The 26,352-nt window shown below is 42.0% G+C and overlaps 1 protein-coding gene across 2 annotated transcripts; it reads left to right on the top strand.

Annotated features, from left to right (window-relative positions):
- usp14 (ubiquitin specific peptidase 14 (tRNA-guanine transglycosylase)) lies at positions 1–23,225 on the top strand. 2 transcript variants are annotated; one of them, XM_042332124.1, is made up of 16 exons: positions 1–156; positions 3,998–4,143; positions 5,551–5,583; positions 7,218–7,322; positions 8,129–8,232; positions 11,257–11,315; positions 12,751–12,881; positions 13,540–13,620; positions 14,199–14,278; positions 15,033–15,147; positions 16,196–16,261; positions 18,330–18,422; positions 19,219–19,347; positions 20,106–20,169; positions 21,434–21,541; positions 22,805–23,225. In XM_042332124.1, exons 1-16 carry the CDS (start codon positions 141–143, stop codon positions 22,954–22,956), a joined length of 1,482 nt encoding a protein of 493 aa, XP_042188058.1. In that variant the 5' UTR covers positions 1–140; the 3' UTR covers positions 22,957–23,225. The 2 variants fall into 2 exon arrangements, with proteins under 2 accessions (XP_042188058.1, XP_042188057.1); XM_042332123.1 differs by lacking the exon at positions 1–156 and adding an exon at positions 963–1,185.
- Positions 23,226–26,352: the final 3,127 nt, after the last annotated feature.

Genomic DNA, 26,352 nt, shown 5'->3' with positions numbered 1-26,352 from the left:
GTGTGGGGGGGGGGGGGGGTCGGTCAGGGCGCTCAGTGGCTGTCGGAGCGGAGGAGCCGCTGCGCAGACGCAGTGCCTGGTCATTGTCGGGGGGTTGGAGGCTGAGGCTGAGAGCGGCGGCGACAACAGCAGCTACAACAATGCCGGTGTACACAGGTACAGGTCAGGCCCGAGCGGGGGCCCGGGCCCGGGCTCAGGGCGGCGGCTGAGCAGCTGCGTTCACCCCCCCCCCCCCGCACACTCACACCGCCTGACTGCACGCGGCGGGGCCGGGCCGGGCCGGGGTGAGCCGCTGTAGGCCTCACACAGCCCGGGGCTCACCCTCCCGCGCTCGGCGGCGGCGGCGAGGCCGCCAGGGCAGCAGAGCGGGTTTCCTGCGCCGGGGGCCCGCGGAGGAGCTTCGTTCACCCGTGACTTTCCCCCTCATGGGGCGGCATTGGGGGCCGTGAACTCCACCTCCAGGTCTCCCGTTAACAGCGGCCAAACCTGACACCGTGAGAGTGCAGAAACCTGTCCGGCGGCGCGCACACAGCCCCTCTCCCCCGCACACAGCCCCTCTCTCCCCCGCACACAGCCCCTCTCCCCCGCACACAGCCCCTCTCCCCCGCACACAGCCCCTCTCCCCCGCACACAGCCCCTCTCTCCCGCACACTCTTCACTCGGATGTTTAAAGGTTTCCAACTCGTCAGTCGTAAAGTGTGGGTGGACTTTAGAGTCTGAGTCCGGGATCTAAAGTTGTTAGACCCTGTGGTGCTGGGCGGCGGATCAGAAACTCGTGCCTCAGCAGCCAGTACAGCCATTCTGCTCAGTGTGTTTCAATATTTCATTCTGGATTGATTTAATATGGACTTTGTACGTGTCGTCGTGTTGGGGAGAGTGTATACAGGCAATTGGCAGGTGCAGTCCTAAATGTTGTAGAAGCATAAGCACTGTTTGGAGGATCCACAATCACTGGTGGTAGTGGTTGGAGCTGCAGTTTGCTCAGCTTGGGAGGGTGTTGTTTTGAATCTGTGCTGATTTTGGCCTGGATTGCACAGGGATGTTTAACTGAACCTCGCCACCCCAGGGTTTGTGAGCAGAAGATCAGCGAGGGTTACTGTCCTTCGCTCCTTTACAGCGTCATCATACTGATATTATGAATGTGTGACGGCTGGATGTGGAGAGCTCACCTACAGCTTCTTTACAGTTAGTGACTTATCATTTACTGCTGATACTCAAACATGACCTTTATTGTATGCAATATGTTCTGTAAAGTTTGTGTTTTGCTGAAAGCATTAGCCAGTGTAAGTGCTGTTAGTAATTACCGATTGCGCTTGGGGAAACTCAGAATGAAATGACGCATACACGTTATAAATACATTGATTAGCGCTTTATGATACTTATTATGGTGCCATCAACAACAGCAACTTGCATTTATATAGTGCCCTCCACGCCGGGAGGTATCTCAGAGCGCTTAACAATGGCGGAGCCCGAGGCTGAGCCAGGGGGAGGGGGAAGGTGACCGTAGGCACGATCGAAGAGGAAAGGCTTCAGATAAGATCTGAAGATGGGGAAGGAGGGGGTGAGGCACAGGAGTTGAGGGAGAGACTTTCAAAGCTTCGGGGCGTAGTGGCTCAAGGCTCGGCCGCCGATGATGGAGCGGAGGATTCGGCGGACACGGAGGAGGCCGGACCCAGTAGAGCGGAGGCAGGGGGTACTGCTGTGGGGAGAGAGGAGGTTAGAGAGATAGGGGGGTGCCAACGAATGGGGGATTTAAACACTAGAGTCGATCCGCTCTGTGACAGGGAGCCAGTGGAGTTTGGCACGGACTGGAGTGATTGGGATACAAAGTTTAGTGCAGGTGAGTCTGACACTAGTGTCGATTGCAACAATTTTGCGGTGCAGTTGACTATCTATAATTTGCATAAGTGGATAGGAAGGTGTACTGTTTCCCTAATGGGTCACTTAAAGGATGATTTTGATTGACCATAAGAAAGGCACCAATTACATCAAGTAATAGGTTCTATACAATTACCATTGAATGCCCTAATTCAGGAAGGGGCTCAATGCCCATAAAAGCTCGAGCCCCATGTGCTTGTGGGCGCTATTTTTCTACCTGATGATAACAAAGGTAAGTGCTCTGACTATTGATGAGTCCTAGTCAGACGTTGGTTCTTCGTGCAGTTTACATTAACTTCATTCCAAGTGGCTGCCAGTGTGTGTAGTATAACTGTGATTAATGTTTGTTATCTCACAGTTGTATTTGTTGATATTTATCGTGTTGTTTAAGATTTAATGCCGAGGGTTGTGGATTTCATCGAAGTTACAGTAAAATTCCGTTGAGCTAACTTAACCGTGCTTAACTCAAGCTTTCTATATAAATCAAAAAAGGAGAGAATACACAAACAGGTTCAGCCTAGGTCACAGAGGTGTAAAATAAACTTCTGATTGAGTGAAGCTTCCCAATTTGCTTTCATTTAATTAGCAATTGGTAGGTAGTACCTGTTGTGGAAGAACTCATTAGTCAAGTTACACCTAGTTATAGGGACTTGCATTCATTAGTGAGGATTGAACACAGAGGCCATCCAGTACACTGTGAGGGAGAGCGATCCATATTGTCGGTGTACATATAAGGCTGATAGAACCATCTCAGGAGGCAGAATAGCTGAAAGCTCACCCACCAATGGTGAGGTGAATCAGGTAAGGCATGTGAAGCAGGTTTGCTGAGCAAGGCAGCAGCTGAAGCAATAGTTTCACAGGAGATTGCAGAGTTATGAGTGGGCAAGGCTAAGAAACTCGATTTCTTTTACTTCTGTGTAAATAAAACTGTGTTTCATTGTATTGTTGGATCTGTTTTTTTTTCTCCATTCAATAATTTTGCAGTGGGACTTTATAACAAACATCATGTCACATTTACTCGTGAACTACTGCCTTACATTTTTGCATAGTAACTTCCACTTTGGTATTAAGGTCCTGCCACTCTTCCCATCCAGGTTTTAGTAGATAGCTGTTCCCCTAGTCAAATATCAGCGTCTCCTTCTTTGCACTTAATATTTTATAACTTAGTTCACTTCATTTGGCATAATTTCTCAACTCTGGGCCAGACGATTTGGGTTCAAGTCCCACGTCAGGACTTTGAGCTTGCAGTCAAGATAAAATTGGTCATTCACCTCATGGCTGACTGTAGAATCTGCTGTGTGTTTTTGACTTACTAAATCTGTGAAATTCTTTGAGCTGTTTTAGTGTTGTAGGTCCTATATGAAATGAAAGGATAATTTTATTTGATACCTTATTCTTCCAGGTGCTCATATATAAAGAAAACTGCATCTACTTTTATTACTTTTCATTGAAGCTGTATGCCAGCTTCCCTTGTTCTCCTTGCTATTTCTTACTTGTAATTGTATCTATTGTATCTGCATTACCATTCTGGATACTCGTTAGAAACTATGATTCGTGAAATGTTAATATTCACTTGACACTTTAATATTTTTCTGTACATCTAATGTTGACAGTGACTACTGATCCAGAATTAAATTGTCTGGATAGCAGATTACTTTTAAGCTTAATGTGTCAAATGCTCCAGGATGCTACCGTGTGTGAAGGACCCTATATAAATGCATATTGTTGTTGTTGAGCTATTAAAGAAGTTAATTCTTGGAAGGAATCTGATAGTCTTTTGTTTCAAATATCCCAAGGCTCAAGATAGCAGACGCTCTGATTCTGTAAAGAGTTGAGTTTGAATGAATGCCATTAAATTAACAAACAATATTAGTATCACACTGCAGAGGGTGTTTTGATGCTTCTGGCAATGTTGCCGTTTTGTTAGCTGATGGGAGACATGGCCGAGTGATTTGCTAATGATGCCAATTTATTTTCCTTTCCATACACAAGAGATATGTAATTTGATATTTCACATTTGATTTGAGGGCTGTGTAAAGAGAAGCATTATTCTGTGTTGCATTTTTATATAAAATCAAATTATATTTTTGAATAATTGTTACTTTTCCCCCCTCTTCAGTAACTGTCAAATGGGGGAAGGAAAAGTTTGAAGGATTGGAGCTGAACACTGATGATCCACCTGTGGTTTTCAAGGCACAGCTGTTTGCATTGACTGGAGTCCAGCCTGAAAGACAGAAGGTTATGATTAAAGGAGGCACACTAAAGGTGCGGCTTTTACAGTAGTTCTGTACTGTAGTGTTATCAACGTATGTATAGGATTGAATTTTCTTTATTAAAATAAACTAGTGTTATTGCTTCTGTTCTCCCTCACTCATATGTTGCTGATGTGGGTCACCTGTTCTGTAACTTTTACCACTCTTAGACTAGCAGTCAGCAAATCCATGATTATTTGAGGGATTGTTAGTAAGGACACTGGGAGAAACTCCCTTCTCTTATTAAATAGTGACATGGGATCTTTCACATCCTTCTGAGCAGGCAGACAGGGCCTGTTTGTCTCATCCAAAAGCTGGCATCTCCTACAACGCAGCACTGAATTGGAGTGTCAGCTTAGACTGTATGAGTTCCAAGTCCCAACATAGAACCTACAGCATTGAAACCAATTGATCCAGGTTGGTACGAGTCAGGCTACAGCAACTATTTTGATTTTGCAGCACACAATCAGCCAAGGAAATCTTGCATCTCATGCATTTCTTGCTCACTTATCCTGCATCAGATGTTGATATTCTGATGGTGTAGGGGTGGGGTAGTGTACTTACATTTAATATTGTGCCTCATATTCTCAAAGTGCTTTACAGGATTTGCTCTAAACTGTAATGACTGTATTTGTAGGTGAATGTGGCATGCAGTTTGCACACAGCAATGTCCCAGAAACAGCCATGCACTAATTCTGTCTGGGGGATTGTTGGCCAGGGCCTGGGTGAAGCTACCTTCTTATTCTGAATCATGTCAATTGATCTTTCATGTCCATCTAAATAGGCAGAAGGTCCTTGGTTTAATTTATAGTCAGAAGAATGGCACTTCCGGCAGTATAGTACTTTCCCAGCATTTCACTGGAGTATTAACCTAGGCTATGAGCTCAAAGTACTTAATGCTGATATTGTGTTTGAGGCGTTGGTGCAGTATTTGATATTGATACTGACTACAGAGAGTAGGAAACTATTCCCTTTTTCGTCTCGATGGTTCTGCAACTTTTTCCAGCACTTAACTGAAACCCGATTTAATCCAGTATTCTGTAGCTGCTTTTTATCCTTAGATTCTACCACCTGCTTTGGTGAAAGAGCAGATTACAGTTCAGGAGAATACTTTGCACATAACACCCAACCAAAATCTGCTGGCACTTCGTGCCTCACATTATGTGAGATTTGGAATTCCTGATTTTTGGAACTGTGGGTGTAAATTTGCATCTTAGCACTGTTATGCTGCAGAACATTTATACAGTAGCACAATTCATCAAAATAAGGCATTAACCCAATGATCAGAGGGTTGGAAATTGTAGCGCAGTGAAATAAAGCAGCACTGCCTGCTGACAAATTAAAGGAGTTTCTGTTGTAGGGTTTCCACAGCAAGTAATTGTTCCTTGAAAACTCAACTTTCTTTCTTAACGTTTTTTAGGATGAAGAGTGGGGCAACATCAAAGTAAAGAGTGTAAGTAACAAACAATTCAATTATTTACCTCAATATTAGGTTATAGATGAACACTTGTATGGTGTAGCTCTGGTCTATTCCAAGACCGAGTCATTTGCTTAAGTTTCACTGACTCCTTACAAAAATGGAGAGAGAAAATATGTTCAATTCCATTGATTGAAATGATTTGAATTTGCTGTTGACATTTGGTTCATAATAATAATAATCCCGCATTTGAAATAGTGCACATCTTTTAGACATCTCAAAGCGCTTCACAGAATATACTGTAAAGACAATTGACTGTGTATTAAGTGTCCAAAAGATTGTCACTTTGTTCTTCAAATTTAGTTGACCTTAAAGAAGTTCCATAATTTTGTTTCCCAGGTCTGAAATTGAGCAAATGTTTTAAAATGTATAGTGAAAAGAAGTTGGCACACAGTACTGTGGATCAAGTGTTTAAAGAATTGTTGTTGTGATCTGTGATCCACATTTAATTGATTTCATTATTAATGATTGAATTATAGGAGATCAGTGCACATGTTTGCATTGCAAGTAATCAGGAATTTTATTATGTCAAGAGTAAGTGATATTTAGGATTTCAGAACCTTCTCGAGTTGTGCTTCAAAACACACCATGGTAAGAAATGAAACAAAGCAAGATATTGAGACTTGAAGAGCAATGGACACCAGCTTTCTAAGCGTATGCATATTGATATTGTTTTGACCAGTGAAGTCATGTGCTGACCGACAATTGTGCCCTGTTTAAGGCTGGTTCGGATTTATGGACCATGATTACCGTCTTATAACGGAGTCTGAGTCAGTAGCTTCACTAATTTATAATCTTCATTTATAATACATTAGACAGTACATTTTTGTGAATTGATGCATTTGGTTTCAGCTTGTTTCTAAATGTTGCGAGAGCAGTCTGCATGTTCACTCTCCGGAACATCGCCAGACTACGGCACTACCTCACCCCTCACGCTGCTGAAACCCTGGTTCACGCCTTTATCACCTCAAGGCTGGACTATGGGAACTCTCTCCTCGCCGGCCTTCCCGCACCTCCCTCCACAAGCTGCAGGTCATTCAGAACTCTGCAGCTCGTGTACTGTCCCGCACCAGGCTTCGCGACCACATCACTCCCACCCTCGCTCGCCTCCACTGGCTCCCATCCCCCAGAGGATCGAATTCAAGATCCTCATCCTCACCTACAAGGCGATTCACGGCCTTGCTCCCTCCTACCTCTCCGACCTACTATCCCCCTACTTACCTGCCCGTACTCTCCGTTCCTCTGGCTCCGGTCTGCTCCACATCCCCCACCCCAACCGCCCTACCATCGGTGGCCGGGCCTTCAGCCTCTCAGCCCCGAGGCTCTGGAACTCCATCCCCCAGTGCCTTCGCCGCCTCCTCCCTTTCCTCCTTCAAGGCCGGTCTCAAGACCTTTCTCTTCAACTGTGCCTTCACCTCCCCTCTCGACTCTCTACCCCCTCCTCGCTCCTTCCCTCCCCTCACCCTGACCATTTCCCCCCTGCTCGGGTCCTGACCCAACTGTACAGCGCCTTGGGACGTCCTCCCGACGTGAAAGGCGCTCTATAAATTGAATCTTGTTGTTGTTGTTGAAGGTTACCTAACCACAAACATGTACAATTACATTTCTAGGGGATGACCCTGCTGATGATGGGATCAGCAGAGGAGTTGCCTGTAGAACCAGCTGTACGTCCGCTCTTTGTAGAAGACATGTCAGAAGAACAGCTAGCTTCAGCTGTAAGTATCAAATATTTTAAGTCCTTTCAATATGTAACAGGTTGACAATAGGTTGTTTTTGTGTACGTGGAGAGGAAAGAAGAAAGTGGTCCTTTTTTTTTGTCTTGTCTCCTCTTATGAATTTGCTGGCTTGTGCTGAGTATGGTTTCATCAACACAAGCTGCCCCTTGGTACTTCAGCGAGTGGCACATAATTTATGTGTAAACTGTTTGACTAAAAGGATGAGCATGATGAGATGAGCATGATCTTTTTCACTTGATATCATTCACATGCACTTTTCAGCAGTGACTAATAGTTGAGCTATTACATTGTTGGTTATTGTTTTCTATCCTACCCCTTCCCTTTCTGCCTGTTTTTTTCTAATGTTGAAGCAATTGTAGAGTCTTGTAAGCCTTTGCCTAACATCAGACTCAGCAGAGTTTTTCTAACTGACCGATTGGAGGAATTAAAGAATGATTGATTTATTTTTAGAAAAAGATTCTGCTTTATGCTCACAGTTCCTCCAAGGCCTCTGCTCCTTGGAAACTGGTGGAATGATTTCATTATACTCAAGATTTGTTACTCTTTCTGGGAAAATGCTGCATCACACTTCACCACCACTGTTCTATATTGGAGAAGTACAAACAGTATAAGCAAATGATTGAATTAAGAGTAGGGTATGAGGTGGTTGGGTGGGGGGAGAGAGTGGGGTAGGTGGATAGTAGGAGAGAGAATGGAGTGAGCCTCAATTCTCAACCATCCTTGTTTTCTGAGAGATGGTTGTTGAAAACAAATAACTGACTTCTGCTTGTGTATTATTTTGGTAGTTGGAGCTTCCCTGTGGGCTCACCAATCTTGGGAACACTTGCTACATGAATGCTACAGTGCAATGTCTACGATCAGTGCCTGAACTGAACGATTCCCTGAAAAGGTAAGTGACACAACCCAACCACTCATAAAAAACTCAAAATACTGCAGATGCTGAAAATCTGAAAACAAAAACTGAAGTCGCTGGGAACACTCTGCGGGTCAGGCAGCATCAATGGAGAAAGGAAAGTGAGTCAATGTTTCGAGTCCACAACCCTTCATCCATTCTGACGAAGGGTCGTGGACCCGAAACGTTGACTCACTTTCCTTTCTCCATAGATGCTGCCTGATCTGCTGAGTGTTCCCAGCGACTTCAGTTTTTGTTGTCACTAAAATTGTATAATTGCAGCAAATATCATATTTGACAGATGGCCGAGTGGGCAATGACTTGATCATTTTCCTAAAAGATGTAATTTGTAAACATAAATGTAAGTCTGCTTAATTAATTTACTGTCTTTTTCAAACAAGAAAGACTAAATATGTGATTGTGAGGTATTGTGTCGAAGATTATCTATCTGGTCTGCTTGATAATGATGCAAAACTAACTCAGCCGAGTCAGGAAGTCATGGGTGATGGTGACAGTAAAATAAATACGTGCGAGCTGCAGAAAATTACAAAAAAGCATATCCGTGCAAAGCCCAGTGCTCACGGAGGAGAAAAAGCTGAGAATGTGCACATCATCAGGGCAGAAGTCTTGGACTTTCTCGGAGTGGCAAGTGTGATGAGATGTCTCGTATGTAGAGGCACAGGAGTGGAGAAAGTAAGGCTGATGATAATTTGTAGTTGATGTGTTGGAAGCAGATAATGCATGAGCCCTGGAATGCAATTTACAATCAACCAGTCAGACCCGAAAATGAGTTATGGTCCATGCCACACACTTTTTGCATTCTGTCCCAGCACATAGTAGCTGAGTGAAATAGTACTTTGTAAATATTTTAAGTGTACAGGGTAGCTTGGAGTGGTTGTGGTGTTGCGGTCATATTCTTTAGAGCCACCTGTCTTGGATCACCATGCATTTCCATGAAATACAAAAAAATGCTTCATAGCTGACATCATGTTTGATTGTAATTAATTTTATAATATAATATAATAATCCTTGCATTTGATATAGCGCTTTTCACATCTTCTCGACATCTCAAAGCGCTTCACAGAATAGACTGTAAAGTGAATTGACCGTATATTTGTGGGCAAAACTTTTGCTGCTTTAGTGTGTCCACAACACCTTACATGTAACGATGCTTTTCTCATTCAATAATCAACTTATTCATTCCCGGCTCAGTTGTGGGGACTTTGAACTCATAGTCCAGGCTGATACTCCAGTGCAGTGCTGGGGGAGTGTTGCATTGACAGAAGTGCTGTCTTTTGCATAACAAGTTAAATGGTAGTCCTGTCTGCCTGTAGGGAGATGTTAAAAGTCCTGTGGCTATCAATCCCCCAGATAAAATTTGTGATTCAATTTGTGGCTTTGTGAGATTGCTGTGTGCAAATTGGCTGCTGCATTCACTCGCACATTAATGGTCAACATTTCACAATAAATTCTATGAAAAGCTTTGAGATGGTTTGCTGACATAATAGACTGCTTATCAAGTGCAAGATTATTATTACTATAATTGCTGAGTAACTGTTGACATTAAATAAAATTTACATGAATATGAAACACGAAGACCAACAACAACAACTTGGATTTATATAGCGCCCTCCACGCCGGACAGCGTCTCAGAGCGCTTCACAGTAATGGATCCCAGGGCCGAGCCAGGGGGAAGGGGAGGAAGGTGACCAAAGGCGCGGTTGAAAAGAAAAGAAAGGTCTTCAGCAGAGACCTGAAAATAGGAAGAGAGGGAGCGAGACGAAGGGAGTGAGGAAGGGAGTTCCAGCGCCTCGGGGCATAGTGGCTGAAGGCACGGCCGCCGAGGGTGGAGCGGAGGACTCGAGGGACAAGGAGGAGGCCAGACTTGGGGGAACGAAGACGACGGGCACTGTTTTGAGGAAAGAGGAGGTCAGAGGGTAGAGGGGTGCAGAGAAGTGGAGAGATTTGAAGACAAGGGTGAGGATCTTGAAATCGATCCTCTCTGGGACAGGGAGCCAGTGCAGTCTGGCAAGGACTGGGGTAATCGGGGAGCGGAGTTTGGTGCGGGTGAGAATGCGGGCGGCAGAGTTTTGAATAATCTGGATTTTATGGATGGTAGTGGAGGGGAGACCTGCGAGGAGGGCATTTGAGTAGTCCAGTCGAGAGGTGACAAAGGCATGGACTTGAGTTTCAGCGGCTTTTGGGGAGAGGTATTGGCGGACATGGGTGGAAGAAGGCGGTGCTGGTGAGGGACCGGATGTGCGGGAGAAAGGATAATTGGGGGTTGAACCTGACGCATAGGTTGCATACGGGTTCAGAGAGTTTTAGGGGGAGGTCGGGTAGGTGGAGGAAGTGAGAACCGTGAGATTTTAGACATTGACGAGAGCCAAAGGGTATGACTTCCATCTTGTCAATGTTCAGCTGAAGGAAATTTGCACTCATCCGGCCCTGAGGTCTGACAGGCAGACTGACAGAACATCAGGGGACTGGGGGTCGCAAAGAGAGGCGGAAAAATAGAGTTGGGTGTCGTCCTCATACATGTGGAAATGTACCCCATGTCTGTGAATGACATCCCCAAGAGGGAGCATGTAGATCAGAAAGAGAAGGGGTCCAAGGATGGATCCTTGGGGAACCCCACAGGTAACTGGGTGAGAGTGGGAGGAGAAGCCGTTTGTGCAGATGTACTGCTGGCGGTTTGTGGGGTGCGTTTCCACTGAGCTGGATGACAGAGGAAAGGCAGTGGAGGAGGTGATCGACTGTGTCGAAAGCGGTGGAGAGGTCCAGGAGGACAAGGAGGCAGAAGGAGCCCTGGTCACAGATAGAGAGGATGTCGTTTGTGACTTTCACAAGCGCAGTCTCTGTACTGTGGGCAGGGCGGAAACCGAAGATGAATTTAAGCGAGTGAGGAGCCTCAGGTGTGTTCAGTACCTGAACTTAAAAAAAAAAAGACTTCTTAGTTTAGAGAAAAACACTGTTATACACTGCTGTTTGCTGAGAATCTCGTTATCTGCCAATCACTAGGTATAAGGGTGCCTTGAGAGCTTCAGCAAATATGACTCCACCACAGTATATTACAGCAGGTGAGTACTAAACAATTGCCTCACATTGTATGTGTTACTATAGTTCTTTGTAGACAAATGTTCAGATTGATTAACATAGCTCAACTGCACATTTTGTACATAGTGCTTGGCTTGATTGCCTTTTCTGTCCCTTCCATCCTCCCCTGAACAATTTCAATAGCTGTATTTGGCTCAAATGCTTTCTTGTACATTCTTATTCAGTATTTAGTGCAGCCCTGTTATAACCCGCTTCATAATACCCAAATTTTCTTTAACGAGCTTGCCCTAAGGACCATATTTACTGTGCAGCTGACAGACATCTGGTCATCACCAACATCACTTCTTGCTTTGATGTGCAAAACAGGAAGGGACATTTGTGGTGACATAATGACCCAGAAGTCAGCCATTTTAGCTTCTTACACTAAACAGAAGTCCAACTTTCAGGTCATCAGGCAACTACCAACATCATTTCCTAATTTACACATGTGCAGTAACAGGAAGTGCTATTGCAGCGAGCCAATGACAACCTAGTGACCAGGAAGTTAGCCATTTTTTCTTTTAGCATGAACCAATAATCAATTGCATCGTATAACACAAATGGGGATTTTATGGATCCCAAATACCATGTTACAACTGGGTTGAAATGTATTTTCTTTCTCCCAAAATGGCCCTCATCATGTTTCTTCCCTTTGAATTCTGCTTAGTGCTCTATGTCGTCCCGTTGTCTTCTGGATTCACCTCACAGTTTATGTCCCACATTTGTTGGTGGTAACAATTTTAGACTCCTTGCCCCCTTAAGTCCTAATATTTATCTAGTACGAACCCCATGATTTGTTTCTAATTACACTATATTATTATTATTCATTATTATACTCTTAATATTGAGCAGCAACCAGATTGCCCTTGGCTGAGAATTCACCCTTCTTCGCCCCCTTCCTCGTTAAATGATTCTTTGAAGCTCACTGTCTGTGTTCTTGCATGAAGAATGGCCAGTTAAGTGAGGTCCTGGAAGACAGCTGTTGTCCATTGATTCCACACTGCAGTGGAAACAGATATATCAGAAGTCAGAGAAAATGTTAGCTGCCACACTCGCCTACAAAGATACAATCACCGCACTTTATATTAAATGTGTTCTCGCGTGAAAGGACCTATAATCAAATACAAAGATTATTACTATTTATTGCAGTATTGAGGGTGTTGTGTTTCTTTTTATTGCACATTGTTTAAAAAACAGTTTTGAGTTAAAAGAACTGAACAATCAGCTGTTCACAGTGCTGTAGCATAAGTACTCAGGCACTCCAGTTTGCTGTGAAAAATGCTGTTGATTTTTGTTATACCTGTAACATGCAAAATAACCTCAGACAAAATCTAACTTCTTTAATAGTTAAAATAAATACATTGTGGTTTAATATTTTGTACCTCATAAAAATGACTGACTGAAATGTGTACATTATAGCTTTTCGAGACCTGTTGGAATCCATGGATAAAACATCCACTTCTATTCCACCCATTATTCTACTGCAGTTCCTTCACATGGCCTTTCCACAGTTTGCAGAAAAAGGTGATCAAGGACAGTATCTCCAACAGGTGAGGTTTGTCTTAAAAATCCTCTATTTGCTTTTACTGGTTCTCCCTACCAACAGTGAAATCAAAGGATATTGAGTAGTTTTCATTTTTTGATCATGTTGCAGATATGTAGTATTTTTAATGTTTGTTGTACCATTAGCCCTTACTAGCCTACTGTTATAAAAATATCCAGCATGTTCCTGAGCTTGTCTGGTCCTGCCTCGCAGATTATCTAACACAATGGATATAGCAATTCTGTTTTTCTTCCCGTTGAATAAATTGGAACATATAACTGCACTCAGATAGGCAGGATTCAAAGGATGTCAGCCTTGGGAGGGAAAAAATAGCCCTACACTATTTGGAATTGTAATTATTTGTTCAAAATCTTACATTAAGAATTTTACAACCAAAAAAGCTAATGTGAGGCCCTTTCACTTATAAAAGGTATGAAGGAATGTTGATGGATTTTTGTTTCAATTGTATCAGTGAGCTACGTTACTGCCAGAAATGTCTGATTTCTATCCCCATTTTTAGAAATGTCCTTAATTCAGGGAAACTTCCAAGACCTCAGTAAAGGTGTTTGCTAAAATTGTAAAGTGAAGATGTTTGAAACTTTGGTGAAGCATTTCATTTAAAGGTTTTCTGAATGAATTTACAGTGGTTTAACCTTTTCTTTAAGGATGCCAATGAGTGTTGGATACAGATCATGAGAGTACTTCAACAGAAACTTGAATCTTCAGAAGCAGATACCGCTATGGAGGTAAAGATAGAACCATAGAAATTTACGGCACAGAAGAATGCCATTTGACCCACCGTGTGTATCGGCTCCCTTGTGAACAGTCCTTTCAGTTCCATTTACCTGCCGTTCACCATACCTCTATAGTTGACCCTTTTTAAGGCATCTGTTACGTTCCCTCTTGAAGCCCAATATGGCTTCTGCCTCAACCACCGCTCCCAGCAGGGCATTCCATATCCTAACTACTCTGTGCGTGAAATGTTTTGCTATTTGCTTGTTTACTAATTATCTTAAACTGATGCCCTCTTGTTACTTAATCATCAACCAGTGGAAATAATTTTTCCTATTGACTCTTATCAAAATGTCTCATAGATTTAAAGATTTCCGACGAAAAAAGCCCTACTTTCTCCAGTCTCTGCTCATAGGCCAAACCGCTCATTCCTAACATAGTAAATTATTGCTACCTCATTCATTATGCAAATTCTGAAAAAGTTGCTTGGGAACTCATGCAAGCCATATAAGTTGCTTTCACTGCATATATAGTTGGCTTGTTCCATCTGAAATAAATACTGCTGTTTCCTGCTTTTTTTTTTCTGCTTTAGACTGATTCTGAGAATGCAGTAGCTTCACCAAAGAAGAAGAATTTTATTGACCAATATTTTGGTGTAGAATTTGAAACCTCGTATCCTTCATTAAAATTGATCTGGAGCATTGCAGGTGGTTACTCTCTGTTGGGAATAGCCCCTCAAAAAAGTTTTGTGTTGCTTGAATGGCCTCTGGTCATTTCCTGTATGTTTCTATGAACTTATTGGCCCGAAGGGTTCAGTAACTAATTGCATTTATATAATTCAGATTTTCATACTTCTTGCTTTGAAACTTGGCCTAATGTTGTTGTTATTATCTTTGCATTTGATATAGCGTTTTTCACGTCTTCTAGACGTCTCTTAAGTGCTTCACAGAATATACTATAAAGTTACTTGACTGGGTATTTGTGGGTGAAATGCTAATGTTAGGATTTGCAGTTTATTGCAAATTTGTATGATAAACTGAAACTGTACAGCAAGTTAAGAGCACCTGAAAGAGAGAAAAGGATTTTTGTGTGTCTTAGAATGTCATAATTTGTAGTTTTAAAATTTAAGGTTCCACGATGGATTTCTCAATCTACCTTGGGTTATATGAGGAATAATTCATATATGACTACCTAGTTTATATTAATCTGGTGAACTGTTATTGGATTTTCTGCAAGACGATGGTTCCTAAAGTTGGGCGTAAGAACTAAGAACAGTTTTCCAAATGAGGCCTGACTCGAGCTCTGATTAACTGCAGGAGCATTTCCTTGCTTTTAGATTCCACACTTCTTGTTCTAGGTTCAGCACTGTCCTTGTATTGATTGTAATTCACTACAATATCGGTTCTTCCTTAATATTTTGAAAAAGTATGAAGTGTACTGAATCAGAAGATGAGGATGTAACGAAAGGCAAGGAAACACAACTTCAGCTCAGCTGCTTCATTAACCAGGAAGTCAAATATCTTTTTACCGGGCTAAAATTGGTAAGTGCCAAGCTCTGCTTAAAATGGGAAGTAGAATTACAGCAAAAGCAGTTGATGATAATTGTGGTCCTTTATATAGTTCCCATCCTTTTTGGATTATGGGGATATTATCTGTGGCGCGCAAGTTCCCTTGGTTGAATATTGTGAATGCCAAAATTGCATTCATATCCAGGAGCTTACACTCAATTTTCCTTTGAGTGTCAGGGAGACATTTCAGTTTTTTCTTTGAAATTTGTGGTTTAAATAAACTTGAGTAAATTATGACAGTGCAGTTTGTACATTGCTATTTGGAGGGATCCCATCCATCAAAGACGAGGATAAGATTCTGTTTTGCTTCTAATTGCTTGGTCTTCTGTGCCGCACCCCTGGTAGACAGGTATCCTGTTCCCAGATCCTTGCTATTTGAGTAAACCGACCGCAGCCCATTATGGTATTCTTCTTCTTGAGCCCCACCCAGTTTGATAATGAACTCAATTGCACCCGTTTTGCTTTTTTCAAAACAAACGTGCCTAGTAATGTAGGCTGAAGGTTACGGAGTTAATACTTTCTGAAAAGAAAGTCTAAACTGTCACCACTTCTATGGTTTTTCTTCACCCCACCCATGTACCAGAACCCACTTGTGAAGGACGTGACTGACTTCTTCTGTAATTGATTTCAGTCCCACTAATCAACTGTTAGGGGCTGCCAAAAAATCCTGATTAGAGTTTTCAAACTCCCCTATGACAAATCACCTTCCCTCCCTTTATGGCTTAACCAAGCCTGAGATATTGCCAAGTAACAAATCAACTTGACTAATGCAGTGTGTTTGAACTATTACATGTACAATGTGTACCATAGAATCCCTGCTGAAGTAGTGTTTGGTATTGATAACATTGTCCAGAAATATGTGGTTAGAATTTATGTTTGTCTTTTTTTGAAGGCATGTTTGATTAATCTGTTGGATTTATAATTGTAGGAAAATATTGCCTGTTTAAATTTCCGTAAAGCTTTCAAAGTCTATTTATTTTATTCTGCTAAATTAACGCACATTTATTTTTTAAACTTGCAGCGTCTTCAGGAAGAAATCACCAAACATTCTCCATTGTTGCAAAGAAATGCGTTGTACATAAAATCTGTGAGTATCTTAGTAAAGGTTCCTGTATTCGGGAATGGGTGTGCATTAACGTAGCTTGCCAATCAATCACAAAATAAGATGTTATAGTTGTTAACCATATTAAATGCATTAGGCCCAAATTGCAACAGGTTTGATCCATATCACGAAACCTTACTACACCTGAATCCATTCCCCACTAAATGATCTCCAATTTATTCTCTCCTACAAAAAGGTTTAGAATGAGTTGCATAATACAGAAACGGAGCTCACCCCAAAGTGCTCAGTGTAAGTAAAACCAATTGGATTACCTATCATGATTGCAGAGCAGTTTCAGTGTCAGCAAGGACACTGGTAAAACTCAGCATACAGGCGTTATGAAGAGGAGGTAATGGAGAGTAGTTGAGACAAACAACAGTAAAAATAAATAATATGAACGCCCAATCAGATGATAGAAGAGATCTTGAAAGAGTGGAGAACAATGAAGAAACAAATAAAATAGTAATAATCCTTGGATTTGATGTAACGCCTTATCAAGTCTTTGAGGTGTCCCATTAATAGTTGCTAACAAGCCTTCTTTGAAAGCTCAGGCAGTGTCTTGGGAGTCATTTGGTTGCTAATTAAGGACAATCTTACTCATATTTGTTCATGAAAGTGTGACTGCTCTATAATCACTGTAGGCATCCATATTGCTTTTACTGAAATCCGAGAAACAACTGCAACTTTTTTTTAATAACAGAACAACTGTGGTATCCTACAGCTAACCAATAAACTTGTTTCTGTACAACAGCTAATATTCCTTTGCTGATTTGTAACAGAATAATTGTATGTGTGTGATTCAAGCTTTCAAAGTTTCCCTTCCTATTTAAAGCTCCATTTTCCAACTCCAACCAAGAGGGTTTCTAAATACCATGTTCAAGTCTCTGTTCTTAGCCTTTCTAATGTAACAACCAGAAATGGGTATGAGAACAGCCTGCCGTTAATCTGCAGAGGTACTTTTAGATGTGCTTGCTAGTGTAGTCAAATTCTAAATTCACCTTACTCATTGGGGCTATTCTCACAGGCTTCGAAGTCTGCTTCCACGTTTGATTTGGATTATTGCAGCCCTGACTGGTCACAAGTGCAGGGCTGAATTGGCTGCGTATCTGAAATGTAAAATTTAATATGAAATAAAAATTAGTCATTTGTTCCATGGCTGTTTGTGGGACATTTCTGTGCACAAATCGGCTGCTGCGTTTCGCTCACAAAACAGTCAACCCACTTCACAGTACATCTTGTGAAGCACTTTGAGACATCTTGATGATTGATATTGTGACAAGATATTTTTTTCTTTGTGGAAATGCATCAGGAAGTTGCATGGATTGAATCAAGTTGAATTGGCTGAGAGTTTTGGGACAACTTACGCCACACAGGGACCTACAACAACAAAATGACATTTGTATAGCACCTTTCATGTCGGGAGGACGTCTCAAGGCGCTGGACAGTTAGAGTTTCGGACCCGAGCTGGGGGTCTGGATCGCGGACGGTGGAGGGCAAGGGGGGAAGCAGGGTGATCGAAAGTGCGGTCAAAGAGGAAAGTCTTGAGATGGGTCTTGAAGGAGACAAGGGAGGGGGTGAGGTGGAGGGACTCCGGAGTTCCAGAGGGTGGGGGCAGAGTGGCAGAAGGCCTGCCTGCCAATAATGGGGCGAGCGAGGCAGGGAATGTGAAGCACGCTGGAGCCTGCTGAGGAAGTGAGCAGGATGGTAGGGGTTTAGGGGGTCGCAGAGGTAGGGGGAAGCAAGACCATGGATGGATTTGAAGGTGAGGACCAGGATCTTGAACTGTATCCTCTGTGTGATGGGAAGCCAGTGGAGATGAGGTGGAGGAGGTGTGAGAGGTACGACCTGAACCAGTCAAGGACAGAGCCATGAAGGTTGAGGTGAGAGGAGAAGCGGTGGATGAGGATAGAGTGGTTGACTGTCGAAGGCAGCAGAGAAGACGAGGTGGCAGAGGGAGCCCTGGTTGCAGATGGACAGAATGTAATTTGTCACTTTGACCAGGGTTGACCCAGTATGAACTTAAGGTTTAATATTTTCAATTTTCCTTTTTTAGTCTAAAGTGCAGCGTTTGCCAGCCTACCTGACAATTCAGATGGTGAGGTTCTTCTACAAGGAGAAAGAATCTGTAAATGCCAAAGTTCTCAAGGTTTGTACTTTTGATCTGTTGTAGATAAATGCATAAAATGTGTTTTGCAAAGCATGTAATGAACAGTGATATTTCTCCAACTGGTAAATTGTTGGTGTTATAGGTTTATCCTTTTCTCAATTTGTTCTGCTTGACTTTTCCTGTTTAACAAATGGGAATGAGAGATCAAAGTATTTTCCTGTCAATTAAATTGATTTCACCTAATTCTACTAACTTGTTTTATCAATATTAGGGAGGGCAGATGGTTAGATTCAAAATTCTGCCTCCAGAATTGGGCCTCACACATGGGAACTATATCCATTCATCAAAATATCTGTGGGAAATATTCACCTGAGTAATTTACATATTTGTATATCACACATCTAATTTGAGCAAGTAGTAAATAGCTGTGAGTTGCTTCTCAGTGACATTTCAATATTATCATTGGATGAATGATTATTGTTAACAAAAATTAATACAAATTGCTCACAGCAATATCTCTTAATCTCTCTTTAATCTCTGCATTTTCAAAATGTTAACCAGCATTTTTTAGGCTCTTTTCAACGAAAGAATAAAAATGGTCTGTTTGTAGGATATTGCCGTGAGCAAATTGATGTGTCTACGTTTGTGTGCTCAGTTTCAGTTGTCGAAATCTGTTTTCCATGTAATTCAATCATCAATGAAAATCGATTCTGATTTTTGTTGAAAGTTTTATTTTGCATCCTTCAGTTAAAGGCCATTTACTACTTAGTTTCAAGATGTTTATTTTGATTTCTGCACACATTAATGCTGAAAATTTCTGTTTTTTTGTCCTCAGGATGTCAAGTTTCCTTTGATGCTCGATGTATTTGAACTGTGCACACCTGAGCTACAGGAAAAAATGGCCTCATACAGATCAAAGTTCAAGGAGGAAGAAGATCGAAAATCCAACATAGAACCAATACAGGTAAATGTAGATATGATTCTTGAAGTTCAGGTTTCTTGGTGACTCCTCAGCCTCACAGACATCCAGACCTAGTCGTAAATAAGATGTAAACTTGACTTTTGTCACTCTGGTGGACTAGTTTGATAATGTGTGTGGGTCAGCTCGGATGAGATCATGGCTGTGCCCAATCTCTTTACCTGGCATTCAAATATATACCTACACATTTTCTAGCAAGAGTCTGGAGAGTGATCAGGATTGAGTTCTGACAGATTTTCAATAGCATTGAGGCCACAAGTGTACAGTCAATTCACTTTACAGTATATTCTGTGAAGCGCTTTGAGATGTCTAGAAGACGTGAAAAGCGCTATATCAAATGCAAGGATTATTATTATTATTTTTGTGCCCTAATTGCTGACTGGGGAAGATCTGTCTGAGGTTCAGACCCAAAAAGTTCTGGCCTGTATAGCTTCGTGCTGCAATGGGTAGTGTCTACATCTAAAACCTGATGGCAATTTTCTTTGGGTTAAGAAGCTGCATTGGATAGATTTTTATGCAATTAAATGTTAACACAATTAAAAATGTTTCTGAAGTTCTAAAAACGAAATTATGGAATTTGCTAGATGAAGGCTTTGAAAGTTGCAATATTCTGAAATTCTGCTCAGCTTCGAAAAACGACACAAAATTAATTAGTATTTTTAGTTCATCAAACAGGAACCTTGTACATTTCTCATTGTTCCCGTTTAGTATTATGCAAATAAATACCTTCTCTTTATTACCAGATTGACACTAAAACCCCAAAAGATTCAAAAGAAGTGAAATATGAGCCATTTTCATTTTCTGACGGTACGTGAATATATATATATTACTCATGACGCACTTAAGTTGTAAAAGATGCACGATAACTTTATAGGTGAGAATTAGTTTTTTGCAAGAGATTATGTTAAGATGACTATTAAATACTTTAAAGTATATTTGTAGTGCCTGTAAATACATTCAAAATGTTTTGCAAATTTCTGGTAATGTATAGCTCGTTTGTCTATTTTTTATAAATGCCGCCCAACATTTTAACTGCATGCAATAGTTCAAGTTCCGTTTCAGGACTTGAACTCACGTAGCCTCAGCTGACACTCTTATGCAGTGTTGGGAGGTGGTGGTGGGTTGTTGCATTGTTGGAGATGCCGTCCTTTGCATGAGATGTTAAACCGAGGTCCAGTCTTGACTGTTCAGGTAGACGTTGAAGATTCTGTGGCGCTATTTGAAAAGAAAAGGGACTTTCTACCGGTTTCCTGGTCAACAATTCCTCAAATCAAATTGGTCATTTGTTTCATGGCTATTTGTGGGCTGTTGCTGTGCGTATTTATGCTGCCAAGTTTGCCTCCAAATACAGTCTCTCCATTTCACAGTAAATCCTGTGAAGCGCTTTGAGACGTCCTTCTGACGTAATAAGGCGCTATACAAAATGCAAGGATGATGATGTTACTTATCCTTTGTAGTTTCCAGCAGCAGAATAAAATAACCTTTGTATTCATACAAAAATATTAGTCACTATGGGGTTATACTGTACTAAGAACATTATGGCAGCCTAAGATGGCTCCTTGTTCTGTCAAAGCACCTTGAGCTTAAAGTGCATCCTAAGAGATCTCCATTCAATTGAGTTCTTGAGGGTCAGCATAACATAAATGAGATTTCCAGTATATTAAACCTCACTAAAATTTTAATTGCAGCATATTGCAATTGCAGAAAATGTGATCTAAAGATCTGTTTGAGCCCTGTCAATTCCCCTTCAGGTTCTGGTTTGATGCTAGATCTTGATTTCAAAATGTATATCAGATGTTGCGGACACCTTACTCATTAATCTCTCTCTTCCCATCCCTGAGGCTATGCTACTACTGTCCTGACAGTAAGGTGAGCATTTGCTTTCCAGACTGCAAGTAAAACTGCCCTAAGACAGATGCTAAACATCTCAGGATTAATTTTCTTGTCTTCCAACCTACACTTGTCGTCCGACTGCAGTACAGCTGAGATAGTAGCTTGATGGTTTGAAGGACCGAGCTTGTGTTCGAATGCATTGTGTTAAAGTAATTTTGCTTAGTGTTTTTCTTCACAGACATTGGCTCGAATAACAGTGGTTACTTTGATCTAATGGCAGTGCTTACACATCAAGGCAGGTCAAGTTCATCTGGTCACTACTTAGCTTGGGTTCGAAGAAAAGCAGGTAATGTTTTGTTTTATGCTTTGAAAAACACTTGGGTCAGTTAGTCTTTCTGAAGAGTGGACTGTTTTTGCTAATAGATTCAGCATTTTGGAGGGTCAGGACTACTACTTGCTGATCTTTCAATTTCACGTAAATGGTGCAAGAGACCCAATTTGGAGGAAGAAATGTTTTTTTCAAAAAGATTTTTTAACCTAAGAGAAGTCTTATTTAATTGTTACTAATGCTACACATTATTCAGATAGCTTTGATAGTTCAGATTAAAAGTTTATATATTAAGTTTTTAGTGATAAATAGGTATTTGATGTGCTTGAGGCAGACTCTACTCCTTCCCGAAGCATTCTCAACGACCTCATCTGAGACCCTTCCCGCTCACGTAGTGGTTTTACCTGCTGGCTGCAGTTGTTGAAGGTGGAAGTTGAATTCAAGACCCAGTTTACACAGTTATTTAGAGCTGTCAGGGGCAGGCGGTTGTTTGTCTCTGAATTAACAATTGTTTAGAGTAATAACTTACTCTAATGTAACACAACACATTGAATGCCTCAACGTTTAATCAGAAGACATCCTTGTAGTGCAGCAATTACGCCACATGGAGAAATATTTAAGTCTTCCCTGATACTTCCCTGATTGTGTGCAGATCAATGGCAGGAGCGTCAGATGTTTGGAAACAATACTGTGATGTATTGCCAGAAAAATAGTGTTATATATTAAATTGTTTTGAGTAATATGGAGCATCTAATCTTTTTATAGAAGATTTTGAATTATAAAACCAATAATCTTGAGGGTGGCAGAAATGGAAATATTATCTTTAGAGACTGAATCCTTTTGTGCAGTAATGACAGTTGGAATGAGCTGCTTCCTCTGCCTGTGATAGCATATTTCAATGGGACAGCTGTCTATCCTGTTTGATTCAAAGTTGGATTGTCTTGATCTCATACAGTACTGCAATCCATCTCATTGCTCAATGTTCCAACTCTGAAAACAATTGCCGTTCAATTTCACAATAAGAGTTGGACTGTTTTTCAGTCGCTTTTGTAGTTATGCAAAAGGCCTATGACACAGGGCTCATTCCAAACACATTCAAGATGTAATCATTTTGTGTGTTTTCTGATTTGGTTCCCTGACACTTTTGTGTCTTTAGCTCATTCTGTTGACTTGCACTGTCATGGCCTAACTTCCTACTGATTGAAGTGCACCTTAGTAACAAAGTTTGTATATCTTGTGTGCTCTCATGTGACATTATTACTAATTGTGATTTTGTTTTAGATGAGTGGATCAAGTTTGATGATGACAAAGTCAGTATTGTGGCACCTGAAGATATTCTGAAGTTGTCTGGTGGTGGTGATTGGCACATAGCCTATGTTCTACTGTATGGGCCTCGTAGGTTAGAAGTAGTTGAAGATAAACCTCCACAATGACAATGCCATACCTGAGCATAGCTGTCTACTTTCACTTTCCTCATCCTGCATGGCTATTACTGTTGTACAATGCCTTCACTTTCTCTAGCTTATCTTACATTGTGAGGTGAGAATGCAAAGAGGAAGGTGTTGCCTCAACTGTGACCCTGGTACTGCTTCACGTCATCTACAGAACCTTTGAAAACAAACAAGCATTAGTCAAGGAAGACCTGCAGCTTTGATTGTTAATTCTGACATTTCTAACACAATAATTAAACAATCCTAAGTGATCCATAGTTTTTCTCATTCCTTTATTATAACGTGGTTTTGAGTCACGTGATGCAGCAATGATTCTGGGAAGAGAAAGTTGATGCTATATTTAATATGGGATTCCTCAGTATTTTTCTTTGACTAAATGCATTTTGAGTTTTAAAAGGACCATGTAAAGTTTACATTGCAACTGTGAGACAAGTTCTAAGTTTTTAAGAGATAGCTATAATGCTGCTCCGGCCAAAACAAGTTTGCTTTAACCACATTTTATTGTAAAATGTAAATTCATAAAACTTATCTGTTTCACTAAAATTTTGTGGCATAACTTTGTTCTGTGAATTTTAACATTTTGAAAATTTATTTTCTACTTTGAATTAAGGTAATGATTCACATTTCTTTGGTGGTTCTAATGGATTTTGGAGAAAAGGCAGGTAAAAAGGGTTGCTCTTTCAAAAAGCCAGAACAGAAATGGTGGACCAAATGCTGTAACGTGTGATGATTTTATGGTATCAAATTTGATGATCTGATGTCAATTTAATCAATTGGACTTTAATCAACAGAAAACCCACTTCTCGCTCTGTATGTGCTTCCTGATAGCTGTTTAATATCAAATTCACTTTACAGTATATTCTAGGGTCATGAGAATATTATGTGGATACTCTTAAACATGGTGATGAGTATCCACATATGTCAGATAGCCGCACCATCTCATGCGGTGTTCCGCAGGGCTCTGTCCTTGGTCCCCTCCTTCAATATCTATATGCTCCCTCTTAGTGACATCATCCAGACATGGGGTCAACTTCCACATGTATGCGGTTGACACCCAACTCTACGTCTCTGCCTCCACCCTTGACTCCAGGACCACTGCCATCCTGGCAGTCAGACAAGTCCTGGATGAGAGCTAACTTTCTTCAGTTGAACGTGAACAAGCCCGAGGCTCTCTTGATTGGCTCCCGTCAGCGTCTCCTCACCTCAGGTGCTGACAGTATCACCATCCATGGTTGCACCCTCCACCTTGCTAAGCCAGTCCGGAAACTTGGGAATCTTGACTCTCAGCTATACTTTCTACCCCACATCTGTGCCATGACCCACTCTGCTTTCCCCCACCGTGCAACATCGCCCGGCTCACACTGGAGGCTGCCGAACCCTCAAACATGCCTTCATTACATTGAGGCTTGACTGCAAACTCCTTGCTTGTCGGCCTCCCCAACTCCTCCCTCCATGGGCTGCAGATCATCCAAAGCTCTGCAGCCTGTGTCCTCTTCCGCACCAGGCTCAGCGACCCTACCTTCCCAACTCCACTGGCTTCCTATTACACAGAGGATACAGTTCAAGAACCTGGTCCTCACCTTCAAAGCCCTCCATGGTCTTGCTTCCCCTAACCCCGTACCATCCTGCTCGCTCTCTCCACCAAAGATTTGTAGGAAACAAATGAATGGGAGGAAATTTCAGATTTTGTTAGATTTCACGAAAATCACCAGCAACTATTATGCTGAAAGAATTTAGAAACAGCTAAGCCGGATCCAAATGCGTGATATGATGAGTCGCTCAGAGCAGTGGGATCCAACTTTTAATCTAATACTGAAGTTTGATACAAATGAGCAGACACAAAATACATAATTAAAATTCATCTTGTGGAATGTAGGGGGGGGGATTAGAGGATACATCTGGTGTGCCTCAAGATTAGTTAATCTTCAATTTTCAGCAACCTGCTTTAAAGTAAACACAATACTTTTTTTGATGAAAGTTTCTTTATTAAAGTTTCATACACGTGTACTGGAGCATTCAAAGTTGAAAGGGGTATGGTAGCAGTGCAGCACACAAATGCCAAATGATTGGCTCAAAGCAATAGGATCCAGCTTTAATCTGTAACTCACCTTCAAGGCCCTCCATGGCCTCGCCGACCTTGCCCTTATCAACCTGTCCACTCCCTCTGCTCAGCAGGATCGGCCTGCTCCATGTCCCCCGCCTGGCGCGCCTCATCATCAACAGTTGGGCCTTCAACCTCTCTGCCCCCACCCTGTGGAACTCCATGCCGTATTCCCTTTGCCTCCCTCCCTCTTTCAAGGCATGCTTCAAGGCTCTCCTCTTCGACTGCCTTCAGCCACCCTCCCTGATCCCAACCACCACCGCTCTGGTCCTAATCCCTGACTGTTCAGCGCTTTGCGATGTCCTCCCACCTTGAAAGGCACTTTATAAATGTAATTTTGTACTTCTTGTAATTCCCAAACACTAGAGTCCTTCATTTCAGCCATACTGTCTTGGGGAGCTCTGAAACAGGCCAGCCACTTGTTCACAGGGAGGAAAGAAAACAGGCACACAACAACAAAATTACATTTGTATAGCACCTTCCATGGCGGGAGGATGTCCCAAGGTGCTGGACAATCAGTGTTTCCGAGCTGGGGTCGGGATTGTGGAGGGCGGGGGGTGCGTGGGAAGGAGGGTGACCAAAGGCAGTCAAAGAGGAGGGTATTTAAGGAGGTAAGAAAGGGGGTGAGGTGGAGAGACTGGGATGGCGTTCCAGTGGGTGGGGGCAGAGTGGCAGAAGGCCTGCCTGCCAATGGTGGGGGATGTGAAGCAGGCCGGGGCCGGCTGAGAGGAAGGAACGAGCAGGTTGGTAGGGCTGTAGAGGTGGGGGCAAGGCCATGGAGGGCTTTGAAGGTGAGGACCAGGATCTTGAACTATATCCTCTGTGATGGGACGCCAGTAGAGTTGGGCGAGGATGGGGGTGATAGGGTCACAGAGCCTGGTGCAGGAGAGGACAAGGGATGCAGAGTTCTGGTAGATCTGCAACCTATGGAAGGAGGAGTTGGGGAGGCCGATGTTAAACAAGGTGATTTTTTAACCTTAGGCAGGCACACCCTGCCTATTCTCATATATATCCTAGCAAATGGTCAATGGGCTGGATACAAGTTACTCAGAATGCTTAGCTAGGGTTGGTGCAGACTGTGTGGAGACTGAAGAAAGGTGAGGGGGAATTTTTTTTAAAAAAAGGAAAGCTGAGGAATTTGAAGGAGAAAAAAATGGCTGGAAATCAATATTGAAAAACTGGATCAGTTTTAAAAAATAACCGTGTTTAGCATCACAGTAAATCTCCCTGTTTAAAGTTTGGCCTATTCATTCAAAAGAGATTATTTTACAGTCAAT

The sequence above is a fragment of the Callorhinchus milii genome, unplaced genomic scaffold (assembly GCF_018977255.1).
Source record: "Callorhinchus milii isolate IMCB2004 unplaced genomic scaffold, IMCB_Cmil_1.0 Scaffold2, whole genome shotgun sequence".
NCBI classification, from domain to species: Eukaryota; Metazoa; Chordata; class Chondrichthyes; order Chimaeriformes; family Callorhinchidae; genus Callorhinchus; species Callorhinchus milii.
The sequence above is the reverse complement of the archived record's forward strand: the minus strand, read 5'-3'. Positions and strand labels throughout refer to the sequence as shown.